Source organism: Anomalospiza imberbis, chromosome 3 (assembly GCF_031753505.1).
Source record: "Anomalospiza imberbis isolate Cuckoo-Finch-1a 21T00152 chromosome 3, ASM3175350v1, whole genome shotgun sequence".
Classification (NCBI taxonomy): domain Eukaryota; kingdom Metazoa; phylum Chordata; class Aves; order Passeriformes; family Viduidae; genus Anomalospiza; species Anomalospiza imberbis.
In genome coordinates, this window is record NC_089683.1 from 68,495,627 (window position 1) to 68,512,411 (window position 16,785).

The window sequence follows — 16,785 nt, forward strand, 5'->3', positions numbered from 1 at the left end:
GCTCCTTTTACAATGTCATATCTCTAATAGTATTTTTGTTTAGTATTAAATGTTTTCCGTGTAACTCTTCACTAGCTCTAAGGATTGGACCAGAGTACATCAACCCCTGTACAACTCAAGCAAGTATTTTTTTTTCCTTTATTTTAGCCTTACATTTATCACTAAAAATTTAAACAGATTCTGGGTTGTGCAAGACAGCTTTAATAAGTGTATAAACTTGAGATTTCAGCTAAGAACAAGCAACATATTACACAGGAAAAGAAAGAGTATCACATAATGCTAGCAGCTTCAAGTGCTGGAGACAACCCAAAGGGAGCTAAGGAACAAGTCTGCATGCTCCCTTATGGAAGCAAGGGCATTAGCTGCTGCTGGAAGAGAATCCTGCTGCTGCTCCCAGGTGCATGCAGGGCAAAAGTAGCACCTCAGCAAAATGGCCCTGAAATTCTTCCAGAAATGCCCTGATGGAAAAAGCAGAGGGCTGACAAAGTTTGAAAAAAGGATTCTCCAAAATTAAAGGTGAAAAAGAGAGATCACTGAATTAAGGAAGTAAAAATTCACCCCAGAAAGGATGTTACAAACAGTTTTCTAAAAAACTGCATCTTCTGCTTGATCTATAGTTTTCCTTGACTGAACTAAGCAGCTGTATTTTAAAACAACCTGCTCATTTGTGCTGACTATGGGACGACAACACCACCAATTTCAGCATATATCCCAGTGGTCTGTTATAAGATTACTTAACCAGAAGGCATATTTTCACAGATCATGCTAGAAAGCATGTGAAAATCTAATTAATGTAGACCTTCATCATGATGAATGAAAACCTAAGGTCAGCTCAGTTCCTAACTTTGAAATTTGTGTCATAATATAGAAAGACAGAAGTGGAATGAAAATTTTACTTAGTAGTGAAAATATCAAGTCCTGCCAGTGCTATGGTCAGGACAAAGGTCAGGAAATAGGTCTACTCTTGTGTTAATTACGTGATAAACTTTCCACAGCCTGACTGAGCCCATCAATCATAACACTAGAGGGGAGCAGGCCAAAATGACACAGCTCCTCTGGTGGCAGTGAAGTAACACGACAGAGTCGCTTCTCTAAAACCACCAGGACTTTTCTTCTTTGGATAAATGGTTTGCAGTATTACCATCATGTACAGAAATGCAGATGAATGCCTTCTTACCACTCTTGTTTTGTCTAGAAAGCAGCTGTAAATAAAATGTTATCAATGTAGTCTTATTGATCTTTGATAAAACCATGTTGCATTTTGTTGTTTTTCTTTACCCTTTTGTCACATACTCAACAGTAAATTATATCTTATAATTTCCTCCTTCAAGATTTGTTCTAAAGACTTGCTTGCTGCTGCAGTCAAAAACAAGATAAAATTGGCTTGATTATTTGCAGTAACAATATTTTACTTTTTATAAAAAGCAGGTATCATAGCTTTGCCATCACCAGAGCTTCAAAATATATTGAAATATTTGTGATAGACTGTCACAGTGCTTTCAGGATTCTTCCAGATTAGCAACTCTGTCTCCCTAACATGAACATCAGCTCTTTGAAATTTTGCTTCCATGGTGACTAAGATTTTACACCTTTCCCCCACAGTGAATTTTCTTACATATGACATATGTAAAACAGGATAAACTGAGACAGAATATTAAACTATTCTTTTATCCCTACCTTTTGCTGTATGTAATTTATTCATGTCATTCAGTGACATATATAGGAAAAAAATAAGAACACCTCTTTCAGAAGTTTTCATATAGTATCTTTCAGAAGCTGAAGATTTTAAAATTATTTTTAAATACCAGACAATTACTCAATTATGATATACCAGTGGCACAGTGTACAAAATGTCTTTCTAAAAATATCAACAAGATGTCCCCCAACCCCAACATTAAATGACATGTCTCCTTCCATGTGATTTCTCTTCAGGTTCTAATGCAGTATCATTGCACCTTACAGAGGTACATTTATAAAACTTCCCTAATTACACCAATTTATTATGAAGGAGAAGTTATATGTGTCTGCCTACAAAATCTTTTAGGCACCATATGTATCTCTGGCAAATTTCATATTGTGTTTTCCAGGTACTTAGCTTCCTCTCAGCAAGTATTTAATTCTGCCTCTTTACCCTTTTAGTTTCTGTGGTGATTTGTGATGTGAAGGCAGTAGTCTGTGCCAGGTTCTCACAGACTGCTGGAAAGCCACAATTCTTTCTGTCTAGCTCTTTAAAGTAAGAAGCTCCTCCGATATATTTTTGGGCATCTATTACTAACAGCATCTTTTGTCAGTCCAACCTGATACACACTATTCCTTACAACCCAATTTTCTAAAACTTTATTCCCAATGGTTTAACATTTTATTCCACATTCAATGCAGTCTAGCCTATCTCTACTTTAAAAGTAAATTCTCAAGCTCAAGCTTGTGTGCTCAAGCAGCCAAAAGTCACAAGACACAACTGAACTCAACCAAACTAGGCGGTCTTTAAAGTGGGACACAAATAGCACATTTCTTTCAACCTACTCATTAGCTACCAAGCATGCCTAGCTTTCTTTCACCTCCATGACCTGTGTTCCCAAGGCCTACTAATCTCACACTTTAATAACTGCTTTTTAATATTTATCAATATGTACAAAAGCTTTTCTTTGTATCCATATGCAAACAACAGTTAGATGAAGAAAAAAAAAAGAAAGGAGAAAGTTAGAACTACATTCCACAAAAATGAAAAACTAGACATGCACATCTATGTATTTGTGCAGATGTGTTTGTCTATACTTCATTTGAAGGAAACCTAGAAACACAACTCCCTTGCTATAACTAGGGCTTCATGTCCTTTCACTGATGTAATCAAATATTTCCCTCAATTACTCTGCATAAACTATTTCTTGACTCTTTTCATGACAAAATAGCACTTGGATACACAGCCTCTTTTATAAAGACAATTATTTTTCTTTATGAAAACTCCCTTTTCTTCCATGACTTTTAAGTCATGTTAATGTAGACAGTTATTGTGATACTGCAGCATAGATTTCTTTTTTACAGTGATTTTTTTCCTTATCAGTGCAAGGAAGAAGAAAGGATAGGTGTTTCTTTTTCCCTGGTACATACTATCTCTGCATCTTCAAGGGACATCTGAGACAGACCTTCTCAACATCAAATGAACTCTAGAATGAAAGGTGCCTTCTGTAATTAGTTCCACAGTAAAGCTACCTGTGTTTTCTCCTGATTCAAATTCACACCAGGTTCAGAGCTCTGGCATTGCTGATAACTTTTATATAGATCCCAAGACCAAAAAATTCATACTTAGACTGACAAATAAGAATGTCTCAATAAATTTCATTTGTGACTAGCCTTTCCTGCCACTACTTAGCTACATTTGTTAAAAAGACATCAAAAAGATAAATTTGTCAATTTTTATCTACTTTTTCTATATTTAGTGTTTACATTTAGCTTTATACATATTAGAGTTTACTTTTACAACCTGTGATGTTTATACACACAATCTCAGAACCACTGCTTCTTACTGTTGCAAAACTGCTAACTTAATGGTTCTACTGCTGTGCAACTACACATGAAAGAAGTCATGGTCAGTATTTATCTGAGAATAAAACAAGGTTTAGCATCAGAAAACATAACTCACTTCCTTGTCAGAAAGCCCAGCTATTTCCATCAGTGTGAAGAAAAAATTCTGGACAGCAGCAACATGGAAATAAAAGGAGGAACATTCCTTTTTTTCACTCAAAGTAAAAAAGCCCACCTTGCTGTCCCTAATTTTCTTTACATGAATTTTAGAGTGGGAATGCAGGAAGCTGCCGTTGCTTAGAGAAAATAGTAGCTCCTGAACCCACTTTGCTGCCTTTTCTAAAGCATTAAATGAAATGCAACTAGCCTTCTATTATCATATCAAGAGACAGGGATGAAATGACAGAATGTAAAGCCCTAACATCCGTCCATCATTTTCCTGTCACAGCTTCATTTTGCTTTTGCCCTGTTCCCTTCATACCAACTCACCCCATTCCCAAAAAAGATCAACTACCTGCATAAAAGTAAGTTTCTAGAAACTTCCAGTCCAGCTAAATGCTACAGAACGATGTTTTTGAATGTACCTAAAAATAACCAGAGCTGCAGTCACCCACACCTACACATATATGGTTCATAACCGCTACTTCTTATGTAAGCTGAAATTTTGGCAGAGGTAGTTCATAAGGAATACACTTGGTCATATCTTGAGCTTGATTAAAGCACTAAACAAACAAAATATCTTGGGTAATTAATATTTTGGTAGTTTTTTATCACCATTATTCACATTAAAATGTAATCCTTCATATACAGTCAGCGTAAAATATCCCTAGAGTTGCTTTTGAAATCCAAGGTTTTTTTCCTTCGAACAGCACAGGGGAGAAAATGGGCCTGTTTCAAAAAATAGTTTGGCTTTTTTTTTTCTGCAAATAAGTCCTACACACAGTTGTTTTTGTTTTGTTTTGTTTTTTAATAGACCAATCATGCCCCAAACTATTAAAAATACATGCATATTTAAAAAATAATAAACCACAATTAGATACAAGAAATATAATCAAACTTAACCTCCACATAATTATTCCCATTGGAATAATCCACTGCTCATTTTACAGAAATGAAGTCACTGAAGCACACAACATTCTTGAATGGCCAGTTCTAGACACATGCCTTGTGTGACAAATTCTAGAGGTACTGTGTCTCAGAAGCAAGCAGAGATGCACAGACTTCAGCTCTAAATTGTCCCTTTTCCTCTCCTCCTCTGCACCCCAAAAAAGACCATCAGACAACCAAGACCACACATTCCTACTCCAGACATGTCAGGCTGCCAGTTATACCTCAGAATGTGGTGCTGCTCAGAATGTGGTTGTCCAATAGATAGAGCCACTCAATCTCATGAGCAAAACCTGCTACTCTCAATGAAGTTCTAGATAAAGATCAAAGTATTAATCATGAGATCCCATCAAAACAAGCCTGTGGCAGCACTGAATTCCAGTGAAATTACTCATGTTGCTCCAAATCCCATATTGCAGTGCTGTCACAGTAACATTAAAGTAACTTATCAGCTCTCAACAGTCTGTCAACAACATATTGCAGCCCACTTTCAAACACATTTTAGTACAGTTGAAGTGCAGTATTGGAGTCATCCTCTTGCCCCAAGTTTTGTGTGTGCTAGGCAAAAAAAGGAGGACCTTTCCCTTCAGATGCTTGCTAGCAACACTCAGTGTAGCATGTGATCACATACCACATGGAGAGTGGCTGCTGGGCAGCTCCCTTAGCTAGAGGAGGCTACACCCCATCTGATAAAAGAATCATCTGTGTTACTGCTAACAAACATCAGCAGCGAAACAGCAAACCATAAGTAATCTTAAATAACAGCTGCATGATAAACAGTCTACTCAGGATGCCAACAGATACAAATCCATATTGTGTGCAGAATCACATGAATCAGAGAGCTTTTTTTTTCCAAAGCTTTAAGAAAGGCATTTAAAAAGGTCTACTTTATGTCTCAGAAACAAACTTTCATCCAACTTTTTTCAAGTTTTCCCATACTTATCTATACTAAACCCATGCATATGCCTGCAGACACTGCACTGCAATTGCAAGTGGGAAGACAACATTAACACAGTATGAAAGTGAAAATAAGTGGCAGAAATCAGCAGACATGAGTACACAAGTACAGCACTGGCTTCAGGTTTTGTTTTATGGTAACCAGGGCTTTTTGTTTGTCTCCTCTTTACAGATAGAGCAGAAAAATGAATATAAATCTCAGAAGAAAAATTAAAAGAGAAATTATCTGTTTGAAAGAGCTTCATGAAGCAAGTGTATTACAAACAGCCAACAGTGATTAGGAAGGGCATGGGTTTGTCTGGGTCAAGTTTAATTACCATCTGGGGCAGCTGATGGAACTCATTCAATTTATGTAAAAGATACCCTTATTGGCTCCTCTGCAATCACTGCACCTCAAATTAATGCAAGAATGAAATACTTTTTACTAAATCTATCTATTGGCTCTTTCATTTCAGTTATGTTCATGTTTGGAAACACCAGTTTCATTTTCCCACCAAGATACTCTCTTCATATTAGTGCAAATTATTCACTGCCATATCCCAAAGTGAGAGAACCAACTCTTGTTAAGCTCTTGTTCTCCTGGGACCACGATATAAAAACCATGGCTCCACTGTGTATTGGGTGATCTAGAACCTGTAATCATTGTCACTACAAATTCAAATACAGCTGTCCACATAAAATGTGAAATAGATCCAATGCCTGAATTACAAAATGCCCTTAAACTTGTCCACACCACTTTCCTAAGAAATGCGTGAAATTCAAAATACTGTACTTTTCTTCTTATATAAAGCAAAATTAAAATATGCAAAGTCTCTGCCATTCAAGTACTTGGCTTCCATCTACATTTGACATTAAAGCAGTCTTAAAGAGTTCCTATGGCTCTCTGTGAAAACTAAATGGCACACAGTCAAACCACAACATGGTGCAAAAGTAGGCCAATCATCCGCATAGAACCTGCTGTCATTGAAATCAATTATAAAGTGTTGTGGAATATTTTACTTGATTCCAGTTAGAAATGCAGAGCAACACTGCAGTCACTGCACAGCAAAATGGCATTTCATGCTGTAGGCAAAAAGCTGGTTTTGATTGGCTTAGCTTTGTTTTTGTTTTTTTGTTTTTGTTTTTTTTTAGGCTAGAAATATCCCAGTATAAAGAATCTTATTTCTAAAAGCCGGATGCTAATCCCCAAATCAATGTATCTCATGCATGCAAGTAAAATACAACATTTTTCACAAGTCATATCAAATTATAAGAAAATTATTTCTGTAATCATTGTTGTGCAGAATGGTTTATTTAAAGAGGCTTTTCTGCTCTTATGGCAATAGCAGTTTATGGAAATAGTAATGTGAAGTTTAATTTCCCTTTTTTATATACACCAGTTGCTATTTTTAAATTCTCAATGAGTTTTAGCTTGTAAATACATTTTTTAAAACTATGAATGTCCAAACAGAGATGAGTCATTTCCAGTTCCCTCACTTTAAGCTTTTCTGCATGAACTGAAAGATATAATTGTCCTCTACTCGTAAAGACAGCTGTTATGTACATGCAAATGAGGGTCACTTTAATTTCCATAAGAGATAGAACTACTGTTGCATTGGACACTGGTCCCTTCACAATAACAGTCTAAAGCACTGGTGGGAAAAAAACCCAAACCAAAACAAAAATTATTTTTAAGTAAATCAAAACCTTGTGAAGAAATGTGGAAAAGTCTATTTCCCAGAAAAGAGATATCTAAAAAGAAGTACCATATTCTTGAAGTTTGCCACATTCATCTTATTTCCATCATAGCACCACCATAAAGTCTAATTACAGGTGTAGCAATTAAAATTTTTCTGAGTTGTTTATAAGCTGTCAAATGTTGATAACTGAAAGAAAACCAATGTGCTTTTTATATGCTATAAATCTGAAAGTAGTGAACACTGGAAAAGTTTAGGCAGCATGTGCAAAATTCTCTAAGAAACAGGTGGAAGGGAATAAAACAAACAAAAAGATTAGCTCACTTCACTGAGGGCTAGTCTCAGAGGGGACTGGCTTTTTCTGTGTTAAAAATTTTGAATTTTAATTTTCTAGACTGATATTGGGGATTTTAGTTCAAGACTACTGAAGAATGAAAGCATTGTGATTTGAATCTAGAAAATAATTTTAGCTATTTACTTCCTAAATAATACTTTTCTGTTTGCTTTTCATAAAACCACAGAAAAAGCTCACTCCATTTTCTGCAAAGACCTTGTGCACATGTATGGTTGCTGTGCTCATGCCTCTAGAACTGACTTCATTCAAAAAAATCTGATTTTATCTAATAGCAGATGCTTTTAGGGTATATTCTCTTAGTTCTACAGGTTCCTCTAGTGAAAAATATATGGAATATGTTGCTGAGTTTTCTCTGTATACATACCTCCTATGTGGCAGAAGTGTTCCTAATTATGAATATATTACCTTTAGAAAGAAACTTCAGGCGAGGGGAAGAGAAAGGGGAAAAAAAACCTCAGAGTGAAGGAAAATATTACAGTCTACTCACACAACTTCATTTATGAACTTTCTAGTCCCATACCTTTGGGACAGGATGCAAGCTGCCTTACAGGCAAGGTAAAAGTTTACTGAATGAGTCACCTTATGTAGCCTGAGCAGCAGCCTGTCACAGCTACCAAATGTGCAACCCCCAGTTTCCCTTCTCCTCCCCTGTTTTTGCTGCTTTTCAATACACTGACTTTTTTCTTCTTCTTCTTTCCCCTTCTGAAGAGGAAATTGGTTCCTTTCTGAAGTGCTGTCCATCTGTGCTAGCATGGCTTTTTCCTTTTTGTACTAAGCAAATCCTCATCATTGCCTCATTCTAACACCAGGTGCAGCTCTCATGTGTTTATATTACACTAGAACAGCACCTAGCACAAGAAAACCCCAAACAGGATCCTGGTTACAGAAACCTTTGCATTTGAAAGATCTATTTATGCAGAGAGCTGATCTGCCTACAACAGTGCAGCTTTTAGCATTTTTCAACAAGAATAATTTAAGGCATTCAGCCTTTTCCTACAGTATGTAGACAAAAGAGACAAGTAGAAAGAAAAACTTCAAAGAGTTATGCACTTCCTTTACTGGCAGTACTGCCAGAGTGATGAAATGTGACTGTGTTTGTAAGACGAGGCCTTGGATTGCAAGGCCAAAGTACTGCATGCAATGAATTAAAGTATTTTAAAAATATTTTCAAAGCTGATGTGGGAAAAAAAAAAAAAAAAAGCAAAACCAAAACAACTCTTAATACATATCACTCACCTGAAAAGACATTGGGAAATGTCTCTGTAGAAGCCTGGACCCCTGAGGACTTTCTTGAATGAGTCAAAGGCACTCTTTCCGTTTGAAATTTCTCTCTAAACCCCTTGTGCTCCAAAAAGTCTGCAGAGCTCACCTTCTCCGTTATCTCGCTTTTGTGATTAGACACCTCTTCTGTCCAGTCTGCAGAACGACTGAAAAAACCTGCCAAACTAGCAGACCTCTTCTTCCTGATTGAGACTTTTTCCTTTTTGTGGAAGGACTCCTGCCTCCTCGTGAAAAGTGGGCTCTGGGATGGGGAGGGAGAAGGTGAATGGTTGGGAGAACTCAGTTGCCTAGTTGTGGTTTTGATGTAACAGGGGTTAATTAGATAGGGCTTAAAGCATCGAGAGCCAAGCATCGGACTGTCCGCTGTTCCTTCAGAGGACAAACTGCCATTTTTCATTTCTGTGGATAAACCATTACGCAGCTCCTCTTGACTGGCTGACAGAGTGTGTTTCCCTTCCTGAGTCTCAGCAGCATGATCACGGCCTGCATCTGAAATACCCTCCTCTGTTACCGAGCCCTGAAAATCAACAGCCTGCACTTCAGCAATTTTAGACTCGGCATCTGCCACTGGAGATGGAAAAGCTTCTGTGGAGCTGTGTGCCCGAGACCCGTTTTCTACTGCAGTCCTATTCAAACCATCTTGTAGTTCACCGGCTACAGCATCCACTCCAGCAACGGGCTGCTCCTCAATCAGTAGCTGACGTTCTTGTGTTTCAAATAAGCCGTTACCAGGAGAGCCTGTGCCATTTACCGCTTCTTTCTGTTCACGTTCAGTTGCACAGGAGACGGGAATGTTTTCCACAATTTCCGATACCGCTGGAAAAGCCCCCTCAGTGTCTGGGCTCCTCTCTTTGTCAGTGGTAGTTACTGAAAAAAACCGTTCAAAATCTAAGGGGGTTGCTTGAGAATTAGCCATGTGTCGGCCCATTGTTTTGGTGACAAGGTCCTCAGTTCCAATGTTAATTGCCCCCTGCTGCTGCTGCTGCAGTCTAATAGCTTGCTGGATATCAGAAAGCAAATCCTCTTGTTCTGCGGCTGAATGGAAACTGTATATATCCGTATCAGAGCCAGAGCTGGTCCTTTGTCCATCCTGTGTCTCTGCAGCAGCTGGAACAGTTTCATTTCTGATTTCAAAATGTTCAACATCTGTGTCTGAGAGACCCCCTTCATCTGCAGAGATGCTTATATCGGGAGTTTTGGTTACAATTGAATGAGTACTGTCCAGCTCCCCAGGCTGCAAGGCCTGGCTTTCCAAAACATCCTCCCGTGAACTGCTATTCCCATCTTTAGCCTTGGACAGATTTTTTCTGATCCTCAGATTTGAAAACACAGAGGGCCTGGAGTCTGACTTACCCTTCTTCTTACCCGATTCGCTTCCTTTTGCATGCTTCCCCAGTCCCCTTCTGCCTCCCGATACCTTCTTTGTGCCGTCCGTATCCTTGGGCCCAGAGGCATCTTCTCCTCCTTCTTGCACATCACCTGTATTTTTCTTTAGCTTCCCATCTTGATTCCCCATGATTTTTCGCAGTGCAACGCCTTTGGCAATCAAGCCATGCTCCCGGATTTCATTCCTTTGGCCTGCTGGCGAGATCCCCTCTAGCGATCCAGGTTTGTTTGCAGGCGGCGGTGATGCAAGTGAAGCAAATGCTTGCTGTGCCTCTCTCCCATCTGCTAGAGCTGCCTTTTTGCATAATGTGCTGCTTGCACTGGGCTCCGCTGGGACATGCTCAGTACAGCACTGAGAGCTGCAGACAGCTCCTTCCAATGGCTGCTGCTCTTGGAGCTGCCTGCTCGCCGGGCTTCTGCTGCACTCTTGTTGCTTTAGGAAAGATTCTGTGAAAAGTGTTTCCTTTATAAAAGTCACTTCTTTTTCCACGGTTTTTATTGCCTGCATTGCAAGCTCAGCTTGTCACCAAATCATTTCTGATTTCAGTACTTCAAGCTCCTGAAGGAGAAAAGGAGAAAGAATAAGTTAAAGCAAGGTACTTTAATTACTCTGTAACTGCTCTGTTACTGCTCAATAAATAAACAAACAAACTTAGAAAGAGAAATATTATGATTATTTAATAGTTTATAAGGTGCTTAAGCATATGCTGCTTTGACAGATTACACAATACCTCTGGTGATTTATATGCTTGCTTTTTAAAGGCCACCAAAACAATAGATAATTTTAAAAGAAGAGTCATTCTCCTTTTAAAGTAGCTGAAATAAAGATAATAGACAGAAAGTTCTTTCCACAGGTTTAAAGAGTTGCACTTAAAATTCAATGCATTGTGGTAATTATGCTATAAAAAGCCTCCCACAATTTGTATTCTGAGAAGGTAGATATACTGTTATTCCCAGGAGAATCAACTCATCAATATTAAAACACATCACCATTGTTTTCCCTGATAAGAACATCTGGCATGAAACAAGATTAAAAAAAGAAAAAAAAAAGAAAAAAAAGAAAAATAGTAGTATTCAAATGCTACTAAGGAAAAAGAAACAGTAAAGTACTCCTCTATTTCACCCAACATATTTAATAATTGATTTGGATGGGAATACTTCCTAACTACTTTGGAAGCTTGTGAAAAAGTTTTAATCAGTTGCTGCTTCTCCTTCATTTTTGCTTTAGATGTATAACCTTCAATATTTCATAAATACAGTTCCTGAACTTTTAGACAGATATTTCCTTCCACTTTTAAAATTTAGAATTAAAATAACTGGAATAGAAATCAAAGGACTTGAGAATGACAAGTTGCCATATTCAATCAATTCAGCTGTCAAATACCTTGGTTCAACACCAAACGGGTAGTAATTAAATAGATTTTCTGTTTATATGTATTCCTCATGGCTATGAACTTCCTCACTTGCAATTTCCCTTTCATAAGGGATTGCTTAAACCAACACATCATTCCAGGGAAACACATTCTACTGGTTTATCTAACTTTTACTTTTGATGTAATTCCTAACAGAGATTTCACTTCCTTCCTCTGCCTTAATAGACATTAAAGAAGAAGAAGGAGTACCATTCACATTTTAAAAACTATACAGGCATCCTCCCCCTCCCCACCCCCTACTTCCTCCAAGACACACTTTTTTTTTTTTTTTTCCAAAAATTTCTAAATACCTTTACAAATCTAGGCTCTCTTTTTATAAACAGCAAATAAATGCTTTTTATTTGGTTTGGAAACAATAACACTGGTAATAACCCATGCAAAATAATATTTTGAACTATCATAATTTCTTCCTTGTGCTTCTTGGTCACTTACTGCTCTGATGTAAGCCCTGTCCTGAGGGGCCTGTGGTTCAGGCATGAGAAAGAAACCTCTTGTCTTCAAAAACTTGAGTATTTTTTGTGGATCAGATGACTTTGTATACTCAGTGGGATGATTTGGTTGTTTTTGGTTTTTTAAATTATTTTTCCTTATCTAACCAAGTCAAACATCTATTTTTTTCCACTTTTAACACTTAAAAACTATAAATATACTAACAAAACTAGTATAGCAAAACTTGCAAGAGCAAGTTAAATGATTTTGCTTTTTTACTCCATTCCTGCTTTTACTTTCTGTTATGCTACTTAGTTTCTACTTTGTTGCAGTATTTTACCTCTTACATCATTATTATATATTTGCAAAAGGCTTTTGAAAGCACAAATAATTTCAGTCCAACTGAAGATACACAGTAAGAATTAAGGCACAGTTTGAGAGAACCATTGTATTAGAGTAATACCTGGATGGGTATTTTAATTGACTAGAACTGAGAAACCTAAGTTTTGATTACAACTGGAGTACTTGTATCTTCCAACCTCACTTAAAAACTCTTTTCCTGCTAAAATCTGCCAGAAATCAACATAATGCAGGAGTAGTATAAAGCTACAATGGACCAAATGTGTAAGGGAACTGTAGAATTAGTGGAATGTTCTGAAACACTCCCTTTCCTTCCTTCTCTAAACTTCCCTGTCAGATCCTATACACTTCCATTGCAACTAATGACAAATCACCAGCAGTGATTACTCTGCAAATTGTGTTGCAAAAGCAAGTCATCGACGCAGGTTATAAGGCTTATAAGGGAGTCAAGTTAAAGACCAATCTTCATTTCTTAATTAGATACTAGAAGCTTTTAATAGGTTTAATTATGTAAGTACTTACATTTCCTAGAAGTTTTCATACAGCTTATGATGATGAGTCAGTCATTAAACCCCCCCTCCCACATAATGTATAGCCATAGATATTTTCAAAATTTAAATATATTAAAATAAAAAGCCAAATGTTAATATTTTGGGATATATTTATTCTCAGTCATTCTTTTAGCTTCTGGAGAAAAACATGTTATCAAAAGTCAGCAAGAAACCATTTTGGCATCAGTATAAGCTACATTTTAAAAGCTGACATGGCATTTAATATTTTACACCAAAAAAAAGAAAGACTTTCAACAGACACTAAATGGAGAAAAGAAAAGGATTTAGGTGTTCAAGAAAGATATTTCATTTTAAAGAGTGATAATAAACTCATTCTAAGTTGCCATAATTTATTCTTAGCTTGCTATAAATTCTCAACAAACTGCTGAGTCTAGTCAGGGAACGTGCCTGCCTGGCTTATTCAATATTTGCCAGTGCTCAACCAAAAATACTGAGGAGTGACACTACAAGCATAGACCTGAGATCCTCTTCATCTCTCAACTCTCCTCCTAAGCTCAGGAGATGCAAACGGCAACACATAGAGGAGAGTCAAAACTTACAACTCGAGACACGTTGTCCTTGTGCTCCCAGAAACCTCCACATTAACACATTCCTGTTAAAAATACAAAACCCTGTTACAGGACTGTGATTATTTTCAAGAGAGTTACCATTCCCTGCAGCCTTGCTGGAAAGGTGAGCAGCTCCCCCAGCAGTGCCTGCCTAGCCCTTGATCAGCTGGGAGGGGAAGGGCAGCCCTGACTGCCCACACCTGGGTTCAGGACTCAGCCTCCTGGAGCACAGCCAAGGCAGAGTGCTGCCCTCCTGTCAGGTCAGGAGTTCTCCCTCCAATTGGCTGGGCGAGCAGTTGGCATCCTGCTGGTTTGGACCCATGGCAAACATGGGCTGCCTGGAGGAAAAGAGGGGTGCCTAGGGGAGCCTGCTCAGTGGAGACACAGCTTTCTTGGGGTGGATGAGTTTTCACCATGCTTTTCTGACTTTGGTATTTCATTCTGCTCTCAACAGTAGTTGTTAAATAAGTCCCAGTAAAGTGAAGACAACACCCTGTTACTGCCTCGGGTTGTGCCTGATGGACTCCAAGCCTTTGGCAGGGTTAGGCTTCACCCACAGGACCCCAGGAAAGGGTTTAATGCACAGGAGTGGTGGCAAAACATAAAGGACCCAAAGCAGCATCCCAGCAGTGATGCTGCACCAGCACCACTGCAGCAAAGGTGTGGAGGGCAAAGAATGACCTGTGCCATGTTCTCCCATAGCACCCTGCAGAGTGACTGAGGGACAGGCTCTGTACTCACAGCCAGCCCTTCCAGCAGCCCACAGTGGCTGCTCAGGCTGCATATGTGTGTGTACATGGGCTCTGTGCCCTGCCACTGCCCTGCCGGGAGACTCAGGGGGAGATGAGGCTGCTGCAGCCCGGGGCAGGTGCTCTCCTGGGCGTAAGACACGACACGGCAAGCCAGGGTAGAGGCTGACTAGAGGGGGCTGAATCTCAATCTCCACACAGAGGTGGGCTGAGGCTGGGGCAGCAGCAGTGTGAGAGCCTCAGCACTGTACTGCAGGCCCTGGGATGTGGGCTCTGCTCCCCCAGCACTGTGTGCTCTCCAGCCTCTTCTCACACCGCTCCCAGAGAAGACGTGGCTGCAGGGGATCCTCATATATGCCATACACGCCCTGCAGAGATTAATTTTAGTGAGTGGCTCAATGTGCGTGGGTTCGGTTTGGAGATAAAGGCACACAGAGTAACTAACAGGAGGGTTTCAAAGTACACTGGTGTCACATTACTGACCGGGATATGGTAATACAGAGCATGTGAAGAAAGAGTTGTTTAAGCAGACCAAAACATTCCACCCATTTATGTTACTAAAGCTTGAATTTTCATACTCATTCAGCTCAGTGCTGGAACCTGGTCCTACTTCCTGCTGTTTCATGGCAGCAAGAAGCCTTCCCTGGCTGCCATTCTGAGTGTGATGCAAAATTTATCTTCCCAGAAGGGATCAGCTACCATTAAATATTCCCTTACATTACCAAAGTCATGCTCCAAGCAGTTGAAAATTTCTTCCTGCCTCTACATTCCCATCTCTTTCAGCTATAGGGAGAACAGTCATATAGAATTTCACAAGCTCTAGGTGTGACTGGCAAGGGATAAGTCAGGAGATCAGAAAATTTAAAGTGAATTGAGACCATAGTGGCTGGGATTAACGCCAATCCTGCCCTTGCTTCATTTAGCTCCTACTGGATGTGAGGTTCTACTCTTTCTTTTACTACTTGTTTAAGCAGTATGAAACCATGCCTTATGTATTGTATTTATATTACATAGAGGTGATCCAGCTACTGGGAAACTGGTTTACCTACTAAAAGGCTTCCTTTGGGAAGGTTCAAGGAGCTTGAACCTAGCAAGCAATGATCCTTGGTGAGATTTGACTTGCTTAAGAACTTTTATTTAGTGACTATAAACCTATTGACTAGGATTTTCAAATGCCTACTACATAGTGCTGTACTTTCTCATAATTTCTATCTAGTGAGAACTATCATCTAAAATTAATGTGTTTGAAGAAGCCATGTCTCCAGCAAAGCAATGTTTGCCAGCTACATGCTGCAGAAGGGCACTGGCTAGGAGCCAAAATCTCTATGAAGCATTAAACCTTCTGATTTTTTCACCTATATGCAATAATACTTTTATGCATTGTGAAATAGAGCCATTTTTGTTTAAAAATACAATCAGCTTGACATAGCAAAACTCATACACATTCCAGTAAGTCGCTTTATTGTTTTCCCTTTGCATTTCCATATTCTTATTGCTTCTTTATTGTAAAATATACTTTTCATCATAAAAGCTATGCAGACCCTATCACAGTTACTTATATGGGAGGAGTTGGCTGAACAGCTGCACTCAAACCCTTGCCAGCATTCCAGAGATTTATGCATTGCCTTTCAGGGTTAGGTCACCAAAACAGGCTCCAAAAGTCCAGGCCTCTGTAAATACTACAGCCAGAGACTCCTGGATTTGGAGCACAGTGTACTACACTGCTACTGTATCCAAACCCAAGCAATGAGGAAGTCTGAAAGTCTGGTTTATTCCCTATTACAGACTGAAAAGTGCAGTATCTTGTGGCATAGCTTCCCCTATTGCTTGCACAAAGTTTATTTCAGACAAATTGTATGTTGAATGCAGATTGCCAGTACTTGTTTGCTGGTATATGCTGAATGAATTCAATGCAACTCAGTTTAGGCTACACCAAGAAAAAATAATTAGAAAAATATCAGATGACCAGACTGTTAATGTAAAGAAAAAACAGTTTCTACCATTTAAGCCACTGTAAAATACTATCAAAAAATTAGAGTAACGGTCTAAGTTATTATTTTGTTTTCTAAAGAAATTAAATTTAAGCAATAAGGTTATTTCCTCAGACCTCATAATAGCTTTTGAACAGAGTAGGAACATCAACCAAACTTTTAAGATGGAAATAATTTAACCCCTGCAAAATTCTCACATGTGCAGAATCACTATTTGCATAGAAGGAGGAAAGATAATCAGAACTGACTGTGTCAGTCAATCAAACAGGATTAACGTAGTTTAGAACTACCCACCACAAGCAAGCATTTCATAGGAAAAAATGAGAGTGGACAAGATTTATTGTACTAGAGGATAGAGAAAGGAACAAAGAACACAAAACTGTAGGAAACTGGGCCTCCTCATTTTCATTCCTTAGAAA

The 16,785-nt window shown here is 38.7% G+C and overlaps 1 protein-coding gene across 5 annotated transcripts in view; it reads right to left on the minus strand.

Moving 5' to 3' along the window:
• FMN2 (formin 2) overlaps positions 1–13,861 on the minus strand; it is a 158,761-nt gene extending 144,900 nt beyond the window's left edge. For 2 of the 5 annotated variants that reach the window (XM_068184970.1, XM_068184965.1), the window contains exons 1-2: positions 13,618–13,859; positions 8,854–10,843 (exon numbers count right to left, since the gene is read on the minus strand). In XM_068184970.1, the coding sequence (XP_068041071.1) occupies positions 8,854–10,792 (1,939 nt within the window). In that variant the 5' untranslated portion in view covers positions 10,793–10,843; positions 13,618–13,859. Of the gene's footprint in view, positions 1–8,853; positions 10,844–13,617 lie in introns of all 5 variants that reach the window. The other 3 variants (XM_068184971.1, XM_068184969.1, XM_068184966.1) reach the window with 3 other exon arrangements.
• Positions 13,862–16,785: the final 2,924 nt, after the last annotated feature.